The sequence below is a fragment of the Molothrus ater genome, chromosome 14 (genome assembly GCF_012460135.2).
Source record: "Molothrus ater isolate BHLD 08-10-18 breed brown headed cowbird chromosome 14, BPBGC_Mater_1.1, whole genome shotgun sequence".
NCBI classification, from domain to species: Eukaryota; Metazoa; Chordata; class Aves; order Passeriformes; family Icteridae; genus Molothrus; species Molothrus ater.
Window position 1 is genome coordinate 3,702,243 of NC_050491.2, and position 19,093 is coordinate 3,721,335.

At 47.7% G+C, this 19,093-nt stretch overlaps 1 protein-coding gene across 4 annotated transcripts in view; it reads left to right on the plus strand.

The window, feature by feature from the left end:
- Positions 1–19,093, plus strand: part of LOC118698644 (gamma-aminobutyric acid receptor subunit alpha-3-like) — a 115,941-nt gene that overhangs the window by 82,618 nt on the left and 14,230 nt on the right. For all 4 annotated transcript variants that reach the window (XM_054516295.1, XM_054516296.1, XM_036402105.2 and 1 more), the window contains exons 4-6: positions 1,518–1,585; positions 5,512–5,732; positions 16,598–16,680. In XM_054516295.1, coding sequence (XP_054372270.1) covers positions 1,518–1,585; positions 5,512–5,732; positions 16,598–16,680 — 372 coding nt within the window. The remainder of the gene's footprint in view (positions 1–1,517; positions 1,586–5,511; positions 5,733–16,597; positions 16,681–19,093) is intronic.

Below are 19,093 nucleotides of genomic sequence, written 5' to 3' on the forward strand. Positions count from 1 at the left end.
CAGGGAGGGGAGGGAGAGTTTTGTGTTTTCTCCAAGACAAAATGAGCTTTATGTCACTGCATGGGGTAGCAGAAGGAGCCTCACACCACTCAATGTTCTCTGCTGTGCACCTCATCTGGGGACCTGTTTGGAGGGAGGCTGAGAATACCCTGAGTGTTTCAGGGTCTATTTCTCTTTAACCTTCTTTTTAGCTCATCAAGATGAGATCAAGGGTTACTTCTATAGCACAATAATATCAGCCATGGGCTGCATCAAAAACTTCTCAGCCATAATAACTAAAGACATGTATATGTATATTTTAGCCATTAAGGAGAAAACCCTGCCAGAATGCATTATCTTATTTTGGGATGTAAAACTTTGAAGCACAAACCTAAGCTTCATAGTACTGCAAAATGACTCTCAGGGGACAGAAGGATTTCCATAACTAAATTAAACAATGGGCTGTCCAGGCTACTTGCAAGGCTGCTGGGATGGCCAAAATTGGGTCCTGTGCATAAAACATGAACTCTGCTTTGCAGCTTTAAATTGGTTCTTTCATTAGGAGAGCAGCTCTGAGCCAGCTAGTGCCACACAACAGCGTGATCTATCCCTAAAGTGGGGAGGATTTATGGCAACTGAGTGCTGAACTCAAGGCAGCTCATCCATCATGTTTTGAGCACAACCCAGTGGGCAGAGCACAGGACTGTAAATCTGGGAAATCACTGTGCCTTGATTTCCCTGCAAAGCAGGGTGGCAGCAGAGGTGTCAATTAGGAAACAAGCCAAAATCCAAGGCAGGAGAGCTCAGTGTGCACGTGCTGCAGGCTGTGCTCAGCACTCCAGGTTATCTGAAGGCATGTGGCTGAAACTGCCCCTGGTTTTAGCAGCTGGGCAGGCAGCAGGGCCCTGTGGCTTTGCAGGGGCAGTGAAGCTGCTGCTCAGCATCCGTGAGGGAATCTCAGCCTGGGGTGCAGGGGCAGCGCGTGATGAGTGAGCAGCAGCAGCAGCTTTGTGAGACTGAGGCACTTAGGAGAAGAGCGAGCATGATGGCAGTAAAAGGCAATCAGAATATTGATTCTTTTTACATACAGATAAGCCTGGAGCTGTAACAAACCCAGGGTTCCCTACAACTGCAGGAACATCGCTAGGCTGTTTATCTGGCTGGGAGACACAAAGGGATTTCAGATTGAAAAGGAGTTTCAAAGCATCAGGGCTTACGTCTGGATTGAAAACATGTGGATCTGTAGCAGGGTGTGGATGATGCAGGCACACAGAGTCTGTAAATATGCATTGTCTGGCCGTGTGGGACAGATTTGTCCTCAGTGTAAGTGTGGGAAGCAGCAGAGCTGCACTGGAGATGAATGTGCCCAATTACCAGTGATAAAATCAGCCCTTCTTTGGGGCACAGAGCACAGTGCTGAGGGTTCAGCAGAGCAGGAATAAACACTATATAACAAACCTCAAAGCCTTGCCTGCACAAGGAAATTCAGCTCTCTAATTGCTCTTTTTTCCCTTTTTTTTTTCTTCTTTTTGTCCCAGACAGTGTAACTGAAGTCAAGACAGACATTTACGTGACGAGTTTCGGCCCTGTCTCGGACACAGACATGGTAGGTGCCTCACAGGGAGGGGGGGCTTCTCCTCAGCTGCTGTGCATGTGTGTGTCCCCCCCCATTCCAGGACAATATGGGTAAAAATGGGATTTCCCTAAGTGACAAGAGCTGGTGGTATCTCAGTTCCAGGGGTAAACAGGAGTTGTTTCCCAGGTGTGCTTGGGCTTTTTGAAACCAGATGATAACTGGAGGAATGAAGGTGCTCCCTGGGAAGAGGGGAGGATGCCAGAAGCTGGTCTGGTTTGATGGCAGTGTCAGAGACAATGATCCACCATCAAACCATCCTTAGTGCCTGAGCTGGAGGGAGGCAAAAGAGAATAGAGTAGAGGCATGGACTGACTGTGCTATTTTGACATGTTCAGGGAAAATCATTAATGAAAAGGCCTGAGGTCTGAATTTAGACTTGTATTCCCACAACAGTTTGTCTTCTAATTAAAACAGGACTGTGGAGCATAATTAATAGTGAGGTTTCTCAACAGCAGCTCGAATTCCACATGCACCCAGAGAAGGGCTGGCTGTGGGTGGCTGCTCAGCAGTTCCAGGATGCCACGTGAGGACAGTTGTGCATTAAGGACTGAGCCCCTCCTGCATGCCCAGCCCCTGAGCTGCCCTGGTGCTGGCATAGCCCAGGCCAGTGGTGGGCAGCCCATGCCATGGAGGGAGCCCGTTTTGGAGCAGGTTGTCACTGGCTAGGCCAGCCTGGAGCAGTGTCCTGTGGCTCTCACATCCCCTCCAGAGCTGCAAGGGTTGAATTTCCTAGGCTGGCATGGCCTGAACATCTCTCCAGCTGTCCCACAGCAATCCTGTGCTGGCAAGCAGAGAAGCAGAAAATCTCTGTGTTTCATGGAGTTGCTCACTCCATCACTCTAACCCATGTTGCTTTGGGAAGACCACTCCCTCCAGGGTAAGGAGTTAAGTTGATGTCAGTGTAATCAAGATTATGAACCTCATCTGAGTTCTCCCTCTCTCTCTCCTGCTTTCCTACCACAGCAGAGACCCATAATATATTCAGCAATCGTAGCCCATGGGGAGTATCTGATAATTACTTCCAAGGTGGAGCATATTTGATTAAGGGAGTGTGTATAATGAACTGTGAAGAAAAAAATATGAGGTATTGAAAAGAGGAAGGTATTCTCTGCAATGTGATTTGACAAAATGAATATAAAATTAGGAAGACAGTTAAGGAATAATAAATTATTTCCCCTCCGCGTGCTTTCGTTCCGTGTATTTTACAAATGCATGGCGAATGTGTTTTAGTTCTGCTGCTAAAAGTGAGGGAGAGAAACCCCATCTCCTCAGGAAAGGGGGAGAGCCTGCTCTGGGGCTTCCTCTCATCTCAGGAGTGGGGAAATCCCTCCCTCCTGCTGACATCTGCCCAGCGCTGCTCCCCCTTCCACAGGAGCTGGAATTGCGGAATTGGAATTGTGGAATTGCAGTGATGGAGGAGAGGCAGGTAAAGCTGCCCTGGGGAGAGCGAGAGCAGCTGCTTACAGAGCCTGGAGGAGGAGGAGGAGGAGGAGTGAAATAGAGGTCTCCTCCAGCCAGATCTCATTAGTTCTTGGAGATCTGTTTCACAGCCAGGATAGCTCAGCTACCTTAGAAGGCATAAAATCAGCAGGATGGCTTCTGTGGTAGTGTTGGAAACAAAAAGTTTTAAGAAAAGGCAAAATAACAAAACTCTTTACAAAGAAGAGCCGAGCCAGGTGCAAGAGGCTCTTGCTCCTGGTAAAACACCTCACAAAAGCCATCAGTTTCTTTGGTCTTTTTTTTTTTTTTTCTAGTAAATCACTCAGGCGGGACTTTTTGGCTCCTGTCCAATTGGCTGTCCTTAAGTTTGAGGTGAAGTCCCCCAGGTGCTATGAGATGTCTTTTCACCTAATTGAGGAAGTTTCTTTCCTCAATTTTCTGGGCTTTTTTCCTTTTTAAGGAGATAAAGGATAGTTTTGTCATTCCATCAACAGGGGGCACATTCCTACAGAGGAGGACGTGGAGACCTTTCCACTGAGGTGCTCCAAGGGACTCCCAACCTCTCTGTTGGTTTGGAGAGTGGAGTCTGTTCACACCTGAGGTGTCATCCTGTTTTTCTAAGTTCTTCTAAGCCTTCTGATGTTTACATTCTTGTAATGGAGTTTCTCATGCACTTTTATGTAAATAATTATTGGTTTTACATTCCTCTCTGGAGGAGAAGAAATTTGATGGGCTGTTGGTTTGTCCAGTGTCATTGGAGTGGTGGCACTTTCATCCTCCAATCCACTGTCACTTTTGAAAGTCTATAAATGTTAGAATCAGAAAATAAAGTTCCCTTCTTCTTACTTTGGAGCTCCAGTGTCTGCCTTGTTTTATTTCGTGTCCTATTGTGACACCAGGCACGCCCCAGTCCTCAGGACTGAGCTCTTCCAGCTTTGCCTCAGTCCCAGGGAAATTATCCAAAGGAAAACAAAAATTGAAGGGGATTTTTTTTGTTTCATGGGTGGACTCTGAGGACAGAGTCAGTCTGGATGTTTTCAGTCACTTCTGTAGGCAGAGAAGAGCGTAACACGGAACAAAGTGTGCTCCTTGGAAGGGGGGAGTTGGGAATAATGCTTTTATGGAAAGAAGCATAGAAAGGAGGGGAACATTCTGAACATGATTTCTCTTTTCTTCAGGAATGATTCCTAAGCATTAAAGAAGATAAGCAGGGCCTTGGAAGTCATTAAAAAATGTTTTGCTTCTTTGTCTGGCACTTTTTAAATAGAAACAGTGAATGAGAGAGCCCTTGTCCTGATAAGGACTTTTCCCAAACCTCCCAGGATTGCACACAGGCTCATTTCTTTGGGCTTATCCCAAGAAATAATGAATTAGAGATCACTTCCATGAAGGGGCAAAATACCTTGTACAGGGCAGAGCCCTTGAGAATGCAAAATTTCTCTTTCCTTCCCCAGCCAAGATCCAGAAGGTTCATATTTGAGCAGGGGTGTCTCCATGGCCAGGGAGCAGGGATGGATTTATTCACAGAGATGCCTCATTCAGCTGCCATCTGCTGCAAAACCTGTAGGAATTTCTCTGTCCTATAGGAAAGTGATGCACAGCAGTTTTTCAGCACTGCTGAGAAGTGCTGCAGGAAAGAAATCACTCACAATGATAAGTTTGGTTGGTCCTGCAGCCTCCAGGAATGTGTAAATAAAGATTACGAGTCTGCAGCAGCAGGGGGAGGAAGAACAGTTGGGACAGAGAGGTTTTCCAAAGACCCCTCTGCCTCTAAAAGTGGTTTCTGAATCTGCATTCACTGAGTGAGGAGCTGGCTTGGCTGCAGGGTTTCAAAGTGGTGACTTCTAAGTGCCCCAGCTGGAATTTGGACAGGAAATGGGTCTTTACATTGGCAGAAAAAAAAAAAGTAAGGAAATAAAACAAGAAAAAGAAGATAAATGAAAGTCACAGGATCTTGTAATGCCAGTAAAGTCTTCAATTCAATGATTTTCTAAAGGTGGCCTGGGGAACAAAATAACATTAAGACAATGTCATGCAAGTTTATTTCTTTTTTTTTTATGAGCAGAGATATAATTACCAGCATCCTGGCCAGATTCCATCTCTAGGATCTTTATTTTTGCCTTCTAAAATACCTGTGTAGCTGCACAAAATGGCCTTTCTCCCCTGAAACCTCTGCATAGAGGTGGTGGTGCAGCAGGGCTGCCCCAGCTCTGGCCACTGTAGGGGCTGTGCTGCAGCTTCCCTGCAGTGCTCAGAAACACTGACATGCACAATTTGACATTATAGGTAAGTCATTACCCAAAATGTACTGAATCCCACCTACCCTGCACTGCTGTTAACCCCTTCTGCTCGTTGCACCACGCTTTGTGTCAGCCAAGGTGTGCCAAAACCCAGTTTTCTGCCACCTCTTGAGCTGAGTAAAACACAACTTACTCTTCTCTCCTCTCTCCCCAAAGGAATACACCATTGACGTCTTTTTCCGGCAATCCTGGAGAGATGAAAGGCTGAAGTTTGATGGTCCCATGAAAATCCTTCCCCTGAACAACCTGCTGGCCAGTAAGATCTGGACTCCTGACACTTTCTTCCACAACGGGAAGAAATCTGTTGCCCACAACATGACCACCCCCAACAAGCTGCTGCGCCTGGTGGACAACGGCACCCTCCTGTACACCATGAGGTGAGTCTGGCTCTGCATGGACAGTGGCACCTCCTGTACACCATGAGGTGAGTCTGGCTCTGCATGGACCATGGCACCTCCTGTACACCATGAGGTGAGTCTGGCTCTGCATCGACAGTGGCACCTCCTGTACACCATGAGGTGAGTCTGGCTCTGCATGGACCATGGCACCTCCTGTACACCATGAGGTGAGTCTGGCTCTGCATGGACCATGGCACCCTCCTGTACACCATGAGGTGAGTCTGGTTCTGCATGGACAATGCTACCCTCCTGTACACCATGAGGTGAGTCTGGCTCTGCATGGACCATGGCACCCTCCTGTACACCATGAGGTGAGTCTGGCTCTGCATGGACAATGCTACCCTCCTGTACACCATGAGGTGAGTCTGGCTCTGCATGGACCATGGCACCTCCTGTACACCATGAGGTGAGTCTGGCTCTGCATGGACAATGCTACCCTCCTGTACACCATGAGGTGAGTCTGGCTCTGCATGGACCATGGCACCTCCTGTACACCATGAGGTGAGTCTGGCTCTCCATGGACAGTGGCACCTCCTGTACACCATGAGGTGAGTCTGGCTCTGCATGGACAGTGGCACCTCCTGTACACCATGAGGTGAGTCTGGCTCTCCATGGACAGTGGCACCTCCTGTACACCATGAGGTGAGTCTGGCTCTCCATGGACAGTGGCACCTCCTGTACACCATGAGGTGAGTCTGGCTCTCCATGGACAGTGGCACCTCCTGTACACCATGAGGTGAGTCTGGCTCTGCTGCCAGGGAATCCAGGTCCTTCTGCACATGCAGGGACCTCAGGGGGGCTCACAGCAGGGTTTATGCAGGCTTGCACTAACTCTTGTTAGTAGATTTGAGTCCTGCCTGTGGGGGTACAGTTGTGGGTTTTTCTGGGTCTGGATTGAAGGCACTGGAGACAGTAGTTCATGTTGGGACTCAGGTGTTTATTATTTCTTATCAGTAAAACAGTCTCACTACCGTGAGTTCAGCAGCAAGGCACAAAATGGGCAACAATCTCTTGTTACGAGGTCTTTTAAGGCTAAACCATCCAATTAAGAACTGACACCTGGATTATTTTCCCTTTTAATCCAATAACTGATCCCAAAGAGCCCCCAATGGGCACTTTTCTGCCCAATTAAAAAATGCCACCCAAACCCATGGAGAAGAAGGAAGAAGAAGCATGAAGAAGAAACCCAGGATGACACCCTGTGCCCTCCATCTTGCTTCCATCCACAACACACTAAAAATCCCAAAACCTCAATTTCTCACCAAGTGCACTGCTCTCTATAATCTGTTTCACACCTTTGTGGATTCCAGTCTATCTTGAAGTCTAGGAAACTTTCTCCATGAATGAGGGTCAAAGTCAGTGCTGCCCTGGGAGTCAGGGCACCCCAGAGCAGACAGAGAAATATTCCCAGTGCCCTGGGCTTCCACACCTACCCTGCTGCTTTCCATGCTCTCCTTGTTTCCTATCTATGGACCATCACTGATCCTCAGCTTGGTACATTTTTACAGGTAGATTTTCCCTCATCATTCACATTGATTTTTTTTTGCTTTTATGTGCTGAGGTAGATGTGATCTATAGTTTGTGAGGTGCCACCTGGTTTAATTTTCTTCCTGACCTGTGATGGGATATGAATCAGGTAGCCAATGTTGGTATGGGAACATTAGGCTGAGAGAATTTGCTATTTTCCAGCAGCTTGAGAAGATATCTAAATTTGTTCAGCATGTTAGAGCAGAACCATTTCACACATCTAATGAGACCAAGCTTGCTTGTGACAACAATGGGGTTGTTTTTTCCCACTTTGTGGAATTAAAAAAATCCAAATCTATGTGATCGATGCACATCATTAGGGAAAAAACCCAACAAACAGCTAATTAAAAACTGTGATTTGGAGAAGCCAGGGTTGCAGGAGTCATAGGTTGTAAATGAAACAACAAGCTGCTGATAAATGCCCAAGAAAGGTATTGAGTTTGTTTTGGCAAGGTGTAAATCTTTGTTTTAAAAAATTATTTTCTCTGTCTCCATCTCCAAGCCAATCCTAACTAATAACAGGCTTCATTGTGGATTCTGTGTGCTGAGATGCTGCACTTTCACCTCTGTTTATGAGGACCAGGCAGAATTTCATCTCTTCATAGTGAAACTGGCTGCGAATCTACACGGTGTCAGCAAGTTTTACAGCCCACATTGATAAACAATGCCTTGCTTTTGTGCAGCAGTTCTCAAATACGAGCTAATCCTGCCAGTGCCCTGGGGGTTTAGGTCTCCACACATCACTGATCTCACATTAAGGCAGATGGGGTAAATGAAGGGAAAAGCCCAGCTTGACTTAAGGGCTCTGTTCTGCTCCCAGCTCTCTGACCTGCAAGTAGACAACTCACACTCCCCACACTTTGGATCATTGTCTGACTGTAAAGTATTACAGGAGCTGCTGGCATAAGACAGCAAAAAAAAAAAAAAAAAAAAAGACTCAATTTCAGAGCTTTTGAATCATTTCACTACTTCTTTATTCAGCAAACAGCCATTAGCTTCAGCAAGTTTTGAGTGACTAAAAAAGTATTGGATTTATTCTTCCATTCAGGGCTGGGCAGGTGCCAGGATGGCAGCAGCATCATGAGACTCTTGGGAATGAGCTTCTGGAAGAAAAGAGAGCCTTGGGATTTTTTAAAATTAACTCAAACCATCCTTCAGTTTAGCTGTCTGCTGAAGAATTGGGGAATGAAGGACGTCCTCTTACAGGTGCTCCAGTCCCCCTTAAATACCTCCCTAAGGCTTTGTCAGAGGTGAGGAGCCCCCTCAGAGCTGAGGGCTGGATATGAGACCTTTTGTCATGTTTTTTATTGCACAGAGCCAGGAGCTCTTGTGCACAGAGATCTTTTCTTTCCCCAGTGGGTGAAGCCCAGGGGAGGCTCTGTGGTTAGAGCTGCCCAGATGACCACAGCATGCAGGACTGGCTCTGGGATTGCAGTTAAACACATCCAGGATGGGATGTCTGTCCTGGAGCATCTGATGATTCCCTTTCTTCCTCTTGGTGCTGCTCAGGAGCACCAGGGTCTCTTTTGAGTGGGGTGTCAGGAAGGAAGATGCAAGGGCACAGACTGCAGGGCCAGGACCAAGCCTCAGGCTCAGCCACCAAAATCTGTCTGGCTTTGCCACTCCAAGGCACTCCCACCTCAATTCCCATGTCAAACAATGATGGTGGTATCACCCTCCCTTGTTAACTGCTTTGAAACCTCTCCCAGGGAAGGGCTGGAGGGAGCCTCTTGTTTTCTGTCCAGGTGATGCCTTTGCTGTCCTCCCCCACGGCCAGGGACGTGCATGTGTGTCCTTAAAGGAAGGAGCAGGAACTTGAAACCAAACTCACACAGCTGGCATCCAGCAAAATGCAAATCCCAAAGGGGTGCCCTGCTCAGTGGGGAGAGAATTTGAGCTTCCACCTGATTTCCAGTGCCTGGCAGCACTGCCCAGGTGATCCCTTGCATGGATCAACCTGGCCATGCAGTTTGACTCCTGAGAATGTCCTGCTCCTTTCCCTTGTACCAGGCAATATTCTTGAGGGATCAGCTCTGCTGATGTGCAATTAGAGGCACATCTCCTGCTATTTATCCTGCTGGGAGAGCCAACTCCTCTTAGTCAAGGCTTACAGTTATAGATGAACTTGCTCTGGTGGAACAGCAAGCCTGACACATGCATCCAGCAAAATTACACCTGTGTGACAATATTTATAGCTCCTGGAGAGAGCCTCTTTATCACTGACCAGAGCTCCCAGGAGCCGCACAGCAGCTGTAGCCAAGCATCCAGAGATTTCCTTCAGTTGTGGCACATTCTCCTCATGGATCAGTGCAATGTCACAGTGCACAGCCCTGACCTCTGACAGGCCTTGGCACCTGGGCCACAAAACAGCCTTTGTGACCACTGCACTGAGCTGCATTTCTCTGCTCCCCAGGATTACTGATCCTTCTGCATCCTCCCTGCTCCTCTGGCTGCCTCAGAGAGCACAGGGAGTGCAGTTTTATTATGTAGCCCTGCCTCTGCAGTCTCTTCTTGCAGAGCTCCTGCATGGTCCAAATAGTTCACAAAAGCCCAGCTATGGTCTCTAAACTCTGGCATCAGACCTGAGCACAACAACCTGGGAATTGTGCATGGATTTATGTAAGGAAGAGGCAAAAGCAGCCAAAACAGCCACCTCTGGGTGTACTCTCTGGCTCAGATTGTGTGGGGCACACAGATAATGCTCTGGTTCTCCCCAGCCTTGAAGCACAGAAAGCCAGTGAAAGTTTAATGCAGTGCTGATGGGATTCAGCTTTGTGAATCAAGGCTTTAAAGAGCTCTTCTGCTCTTAACAGGGCCTGTCAGAATGGTGTGTTGAGGCTTTGTGGTTATTGTCAGAGTGGTTCCCAGACAATATGTGCTCAAGTTATATGCACTTGGAGGATGTTTTCTTTACCTGTCAGGCTGACACATTCCCTGCATGCCCAAAGGCTCTGCCTCAAGAGCCTGTGCTGCTGAAGACAACGTGCAGCCCTTGGAAGGAGGCTCTGTGATCCCTCAGGTGAGGCAGAGGCAGAGCAGGAGGGAAAGCTGAGCCCAGGACACGTGCAGAGCTACAGGGGCTGTGGAATCCCAGAGCAGCTTCTCTACCTGGTGTGCCACGCTCAGAGCTTTGGGCTTCCCTGGCTGCCTTTTGAAATCACAGGGCTTTGCAGTGTCTCTCCCTCAGCACAGGCTTTTTGGGGTGTGAATTTACTGGCTGGGGCTTTTTTAACCCCAAGACAGGTTGTGGTGGCTCCAGGCTTTGCTGCACCCTCCCCACGACGGAGATGCAGCCTCTCTGCAGGAGCAGCAGCTGGGACAGCCCAGCCCCAGCTCTCCTGGGCTCTGGGGCTGGCAGCTGTTTGTCTGTCCCTCACAGGCTGGGACAGCCCAGCCCCAGCTCCCCTGGGCTCTGGCAGCTGTTTGTCTGTCCCTCACAGGCTGGGACAGCCCAGCCCCAGCTCTCCTGGGCTCTGGGGCTGGCAGCTGTTTGTCTGTTCCCACACCAGGGCTGATCCCAGAAAACATCACCGACAGATCCAAGCAGAGCAGAGCTTGGCTGGCTGATAAAAACACAAGCAGGCAACAAGATGAGATTTGTTCCAACTTTTCCCTGCCAGAGCAGATCCAAAGACAAAAATGATCTGTTTTCCAGGCTTGGCTTTGTGCAGACAGGCTTTTTTTAAGGAAACTGTCCCAGGAGGGAGAAATCTTCAGAGAACACCTTATCTCACTGCATTTCTGCCATCATGGGCTGAAATCTCCAGGGGCTGGGGGAGGATGGAAACTGAAATCAGTGCTTCCAGATCCAGCACAAGGATCCTAGGAACAATTTGGCTTTCAAGCTCAAACCCCTCAATTAAACCTAACCTAGATTCTCCCACAGCCTAAACCATAAACACTGCATGGCCTGACTGTGGTTATTAATGAACCTCCTGGAGAAGAAATCAGGACAAAACTCCAGCAGTATCCCTGGCATAAACAAAGCCAGCCCTGCCATGCAGGGCTCTGTCATGTTTTTGTAGCACTCACACACCGAGGGATTATTACATTTGCGTCCCAGAAATTGGGCTGAGATCCTGGCTCATGCAGCAGCTGCACGCAGGTAACGACAGGGGCTCTAATGACACATCAAAGGCTTTGCTAAGCTCCTGGTAACCATGAGAACGCAGCTGAAGAGGTTTGTTATCCCCTCAGCCCTAGCAGAGGGATGTTTAGCCTGATTCACACTTCTTGCCATTGTGTTGGTGCAGTTCAAAGCACTTCCCGTGACTTTAAAAGAGGAAAAAAACACAGGTTCTGTCCTGGATGTTCCACTTTCAGTGCCATTGTGCCAGCAAAGTGAAGAGAAAATGTTGGAACCCAGGAAATTCCTCTGGCTGTCCTGGAGGACTCAAGACCTGCCTGGGGGGCTCAGAGACCCTGGCACAGAGCCCAAGACACCTGACTTTGATCTTGACCCATGGAAAAAACAATTACCAACCTTTATATGAAGAATTACAAGTCAAGAAAGTTTAAGTAGAATAATAGTTAGTTTGTCACAGGGTGAAAAATAGATTTTTGGGGTTTTTAGAATGGGGGTTCAGGGGGCAAGATGGGGGAATCTGGGAGTGTCCAGCCTTTCTCCTTCTTCTTCTTGGCCTCCATCTTCTGCTGTGATGCTGGCACTTTTGGATCGATTTAGAGTAAAAGCTCAGTGTCTGACATAGGTGATAGGTATTGGAAAGTTATGGTAAATAATGTACATGGAGTTTTTAGTATAAGATGATAACACCACCCCAAGGCAGGCAGAGTGCCTCTGTCTGACCTGCTGAACAGACTTCGGCAGGCCAGAGAAAGAATTTTATAGATAAGAAACAATAAACAACCTTGAGAACAAGAACAGAAGAGTTCTGACTCCTTCTTCAGGTGCCAGGCTGGGAAAAGAGATTCTCTGACACATCTTGGGGTCACTGTGAGCAGCAGAGATCCCGAGAAGAAAACACGAGGAGTTTGGAGTTTGGCTTCAAGACAGTTCTGCATAAGTTGCTGCAGGTGCCTGGGACTGTTGAGCCAAAGGCTGTGACTGCTGGCTGATGATTTCTGGCAGCTTGGCTATTTTTTAGGTGCTCTTTAGTCTTTCTAAGGACTTTCCAGAGCTGCTGGGTGTGAATAGCCCATCAGAGCAATGAAGCAAAACACAGTGGCTCTCTGGCCATCAGCTGCCTTGCACAGGATAAGGGGCAGAGATGAGGATTTCTGCAATAAACCCTTTGATCCAAATGCTGCAGAGGCTGTGGTAATTGTCTGGGAAGGGAGAGACATTCCTTGTGGTTTGACATTTCATGTGTTACCTGTGAACCTGCTGACCTGTAGCTGGCTGAAGCTGCTGAACCAGACTCATCTCGCTGGAATGATGCAAATTTTCCTTTTTTTATTTCATTTCGGGAGACTTAAAAACTCCTTCAGTTGTAGGTGGAGAAGTGGCAGATGAGGTTGCTTTTCCAGTGATTTGTTGATGGATTTCTTGTTTTATTGCTTGCTGGCTCAGCTAATAAAACAGGCTTTAGATTTAAAATGCAACTGCTGCATTCCCACACATTGAGGGAGTCATGCAGCATCCATATAAAATTGTCTCCTTCCCTTGGCAGCACTTGCTCTTGTTGGCCATGGCCTGGAGAGGGCAGGATTTGGTCAAGACCAGTCTCTGTTGCTGTCCTGGTCCCTTCTGAGGCTCTTTCAGGCTGCTCTGAATGGCACAAACCCACCAGATCCACCATCTGCAGTCCTTGGGGTCATTCAGCCTTATTCAGAGTGGCTGATGATCACAGCCAGCACTTGCAGACAGGACAGTGGAAGGAAAAGACTTCCCTGGGTTTTTTGGGGTGGGTTCAGGATGCATCAGAAGGAGGGCACTGGTCAGAGGTGGGGTCCTTTGGAAAAGCCAACTTTGGGAACTCCCAGCTAAGAGCCTTTTGAAATAATAAAGCAATGAGTGAAGCAGATGAAAAACCAGGGAGGTAAAAAGGAAAATTCTGGTGTGGGCTGCTGAGAGAGACTGGGGAAATGTCTCAACATTTCCCTGACAAGAGTGACAGTGACAAAATGAGAAGCAAAAAGTCCATTGCAGTTGGAAAAGACACAGAAAGAATGGAAGACTAAGATCTGTGAGAATATGCTTGACAAGCTTGCCACCCAAGAGCTCCCCAAGTGGATTTTGAGCTGGCTGAAGAGAACATCACAAAAGAAACAGAACAGGAAGAGCAAGGTAGTCAAGTCCACACCAAGCTGCCAGGTTTTTATACCTGTGCTTCTTGAAATCCATATTGGAAAAGCGAGGCATCAGAGCAAATGAGCATTTTGTTCATGGTGGCCTTTGAGTGTCCAGGAGAAAATAATTACAACTCTGTGCTTGTAGGCTTGTGAAAATCCCTGTCAGTCTTCAGTGAGCCTTGACTGAAGTCTAAAGGTCAGGTCTTCTTCTCTTTCATGTAAAACAGGTGCATTCAGTGCAGTGTGAAGGAGAGATCACCAAGTCAGACAGAGTGATTTGTCTGCAGAAGTTGCTTTGGGCACACAGTGGTTCTTGGCTCAGCTGAGAAAGCCAGGCTGGAGCCGGCTGTGAAGCAAGCAGGACAGGCAGCATCCCCTCCATGCCCTCTTGGCCAGGTTCTCACAGGACATGGGGTTTCCACGGGCAGGGGTTCAGACAGGGCTGGCACACCCACTGCAGGCTGGGCCCTGGGGCACTGAATTGTCAGATGTTCCCAAACACTGGTGGAACTGGGGGTTAATGCCCTGCCCTGAGTGCTGCAGGGCCTCCAGGGCATTTGGGCCACCCAGCTCTGCCCCACCAAAGTTATGGCAACTCCTCTGCTCTCTCTCATGGGGTTGCCAGCGTTCCTGAACCCCCTGGGAGCTGCAGGTGAGGCTGGATGTGGCTCTGAAATCCCAGGGCTCCTTCCCTCACCTGGCAGAGCAGAACTCACAGGTGATGGGGTGTGGCATTCACATTCTCTGAAAAAATCCCTTCACCCAGGGTTTTTCTCCTGGGAAGCTGAGGAGCCTCAGAGAAAAGGAAAACAATTCTTATCTCATTTGCTTCTCCTGTGTCGTGTTCACATGTGGAATGTGTTTGGAGATTGTTTACCCACAGGTGATTGTTCCATTGCATTCTGCTGGGAGTTGTTTTCACTCTTTGGCCAATCAGGGCCAAGCTGTGTCGGGACTCTGGAGAGAGCCACGAGTTTTCATTATTATCTTTTTAACATTCTGTAAGTATCCTTTCTGTATTCTTTAGTATAGTATAGTATTCTTTAATACAATATAGCATAACAAAGTAATAAATTAGCCTTCTGAGAACATGGAGTCAGATGTATCATTCCTCCTTCTTCAGGGCACCCTGCAAATACAATACTGGGGAGGTTCCCGTGCAGCAGCTGGCCAGGGTTTGCTGCCTTGTCCCTGTGTGTGGCTGTCCCCTCTCACAGCAGCAGCTGCCATATGCAGCCACTGTCACTGCAGCTGTGCCACCTCTGCCACCTCACAGCCACTCTGCTTTGTTTCCTCCACAGGGGTTTTTACAGCAATTTGTGAAGGGTTTGGTTTTGTCCACTGATTTTTATTATATCAAATTTTAAAAGAAAGTCCTCTTTCTTTTTTTTTTAATAGAAGCATTTAAAGTTTGTTTGCCTAAAAGAAATAACCTTTATTTTTATTTTCTTTCCTTTAAAAAAAATATTCTTTGCTTTTAGCAAACAAAACCCAAAGCCTTTATTTTTTCAGGGTTTATTTTGCATTTGACTAAGCCTCAGTATTTTCTTTGAAGAATAACTTAGCTGAACATTTTTCTAGCCAAAGGAAAATATCTCAATAGAAGCTTCTCGACCTGAGTTTTGCACAAGCCACCTTCAGTCTGTGCAGTTGCCCTTTCCATCCACACGTTGCTCCTGCCATGGTTTGTTTGCTGTTTTGTTGAGCCATCAGAAGTCAGTCTATTTTTTTTTTCCCTACAAATGCTTCCTTCAGAGGAGATTGTTTTAGACATCTCCTGGGGAGCTGTCTCTCCTGGCTCCCTCTCCCTGCACTCTTTGCAGTACTCCAGGAAGGAACACCAGCTCCCTTTTTTAGAGTCCTTTATCATGGATCCTTTTATGCCTGGCCCCATATTCTGCAGCTTTTAATGCTTTTTATGGCTGTGCCTCCATCACAAAGCTGCTTCCTGATGAGGTATCCTGCTGGGATTTGGGGGATTTGGAAAGCGCAGGTTGTCCTGCACACCCCCAGGTATCCTACAGGGATTTGGGGGATTTGGAAAGCACAGGTTGTCCTGCATGTCCCCATGTGTCCTATGGGGATTTGGAAAGCACAGGTTGTCCTGCACACCCCCAGGATGTTCCAGTTCCTCACCTGCCTGCAGCATCCTCCACATTGCAAGGAGGAGCCAGGGGAGGTGGGATGGGGTGTCCCACATGGACAGGGGGTGTTCATGGTGCCCTGGTGGTTCATGGATCTGGACTTTAAACCATCTGCCAGCCCTCAGCTCCTTCCAGAGCAGTAGGCCTGTTCCCTGGGGGCTTCTAGAGCCCTTCCCCTCTGCCTGCCAGCATGGTCCATGAGGTGGCCCCTGGCCCCAGAAGGGTGGGATTTGTGGGGTCCCCCATCGTGGGGAGGAAAGATGAATCTGACTCCATGTTCTTAGAAGACTATTATATTATATTATATTATATTATATTACTATACTAAAACTATACTAAAGAATAGAGAAGGGATACAGACAGAAGGTTTAACAAGATACTAATAAAAAACTCATGATTCTCTCCTCAGTTTGACACAGCTGATGGTCATTAAGTTATAACAATTGGTCATTAAGTTAAAACAATTCACATGAAACCAATGAAACAATTCACCTGTTGGTAAACAATCTCCAACCACATTCCAAAGCAGCAAAACACAGGAGAAGCAAATGAGATAATATTGTTTTCCTTTTTCTCTGAGGCTTCTCAGCTTCCCAGGAGAAGAATCCTGGGCAAGGAGATTTTTCAGAGAACATGATGGTGACACAGGAGCTCTGCTCACAGCCCATGAGCACCCAGAACTCCTGGGCTCTGGCACATTTCCCCATGGCACTCAGTGGCTGAAGATGAACTTGCTCAATAGGGTTGAGCTCACAGCATGGAAAAGCTGCCAGATGTGCGTCCGTCTGTCCTCTGCACAGCTGGGGGCCTCCTGCCCCGAGGCTGGTGAGCACCTGGAGCCTTTGGCAGTGCTGCTGGCTGCAGGAGGCTGTGGCAGAAGGGCCAGCCTGTCCTGAGCAGCCCCTGTGCTTTGTCCTGCAGGCTGACCATCCACGCCGAGTGCCCCATGCACCTGGAGGACTTCCCCATGGACGTGCACGCCTGCCCCCTGAAATTTGGGAGCTGTAAGTACCCCCAGCACCTCTGCAAGGACGGGGCTACAGGGCTGGAGAGCAGTCCTTGGTGTGGCTGGTGTCACACAGAGTTTTAGTAACAATAACATTCATTTTTGCTGATGGTAATGTGACCAAATTGTTTTCTGGTGTCTCATACATGCAATTCATCACTGAGCGAGTCTGTGCTCAATTCAGCTTAAAAACATGGGTTAGACACTCATGGTTTTGTTGTAAATTTATTTAGAAAGTAGCCAGGTGGGAATCAGACTCTTCTACCAGGTAACAAGTGACAGGATGAGAGGAAATTACCTCAACTTGTGCCAAGAGACATTTAGATTGGATATTAGGAAAAATTTCTTCACTGTAAGGGTGGTCAAGCATTGGAACAGCAGCTCAGGGAGGTGGTGGAGTCACCATCCCTCAAAGTGCTCAAAAATGTGTATTTTGGGCACTTGGGGACATGGGCTTGGCAGTGCTGGGTTAATGGTTGGACTCGATAATCTGAGAGGTCTTTTCTAACATTAATGATTCTATGATTACAAATCTGAGTTGTGCTTTTCCTTCATCACAAGGGGATGCTGGGATGCTGGAAGATTTGGGACAGCAGTGCTGGGTGTCCCATCCTGCCAGCCTGAGCACCTGGTGCCTCTGGCCCCATGCCCCATGGAGCTCACAAAGCCCCTGCTCCTCTTCAGTCTGCCAGGCAGGCTGCTCTCAGGTGAAAGGCTTGGAAGCTCTGGGAATCTCTGCCCCAGCAGCAAAAGATCCTGGTTTAGGGAAGGCTTCAGGCTGCTGGTGAGTTGAAAGCTACTCCCAGACTTGCAGCTGCTCAGCTGCTTGGGCTCCCCATAGAATTCCCTTCTCTCTCCCATATGCAAGTTAAATTTAATTTGGTTCTGTTCCTAAAGTGAGTGGGAGCCAAACCCCAAGACCCTGGCTCACCATGGTGTGAAATAAACATCCTAGTCTGGCCCTGCCTGGGCTCTTTCCCATGTCCAATGGACTGAGCACCACTTTTAGTCTGTATTTGTGTTAGATGAGGGAGTTTCCCACCTCCAGCTAAAGAATGAGCCCACACCAGTGACCCTCCAACCTTCCCAAAGTGACACTTTCTTCCTGTAGCCATTTGGGAGCTAACTGAGGACAAAGTTGAAAAGTTTGATTGGCAGGAGAGGAAATCATATTTATCATGTGCATCTGCTCTTCTGCCTCATGACAAACTGTAGCCATGAAAGTGGATTATTCAGAACTACTGAAATAAAGCTATTTCTTAGGCAGCACCTAATTAAATGTAGAACTCATTGCCACAAGACATCACTAAGGCCTTAGAGAAGGATGAATTATTAATGTTAATTGACCTTGTGAGGAGGGATATCAAATCTCATACCTCAGGCCTAAACTCTGGGATTATTACAAGACTTGCAGGAAGGCAGATTACTGCACATCTAATTGCTTATAATGTTTCTTGGTGAGGAAAAGAGATTAATGTGTGTGTTTCTGCTGGAACACCCTTTGGGCTTATTTTTTTACTGATTTGACCTCTGAATGATGAGAGTTTTGAGACAAGGAGCTCAGAAAGCTGCCCCTGGTTAACATTAATGTGACTTTTTCTAAAGCACTCACAGAGCATCAGAGCTCACCTCTCCTGTGCTGGAGTGGGATTAAACCAGTGATTTCACTAAAAAGCCATTGACAGCTGGAAGCTGCTCATTTTCGAGAAGCCTGAAGTGGGTCAGGTTTGCAATTAGAAGGACAAAGCCAGTGCCAGACCCACACTGCCCAAAGGAATCTCTGTTTGCCTCACAGACCATTTTCTGCTGATTCCCCTCAAGTGATCAGCAGAGCCTTTGTGTCCCTGGGCCACCAGGGCAGCCCCCTGAGGGGGCAAGCAGGGAATTTGCAGGGGAATCAAGGGCATCAGGCATTCCAGAGAGCTTCAGCTGCCCACCTGCAGCATCCCTTGGGCCAGGTGCAGTGAAGGGATGGCTCTGCCCATCCCTTGCTCCCTGAGGATGAATGTGCACTGCAGAGAGCTGTTCCTACGCCATCACAGGACACTTGTACAGCAGCTATCTGAGACTAGAGGAGCAGGAGATGCTGCTGAATTTACCAGCTCCCCTAAATGTCCAGGAGCTGTCCCTGTTTGGATTGGATTTTGCATTGCAAACAAGGCATTGAGCTGAACCAAAGCAGCTGCCTGGCATTAAACTTGTTCCAAACACCCATGCCATGCCTGTGTGACATCAGATACCCTTCTGTCCCAGACAACCACACTGCTAGGAGCTATTTTTCCCCATAATGCCCAAAATTCCTGTTCATACCAACTATATATACATACACAGACTTGATATGGACAGGAATTGTGTGTATACATATATATGCAATATGTGTATATATATATGTATATATACTATATATATAT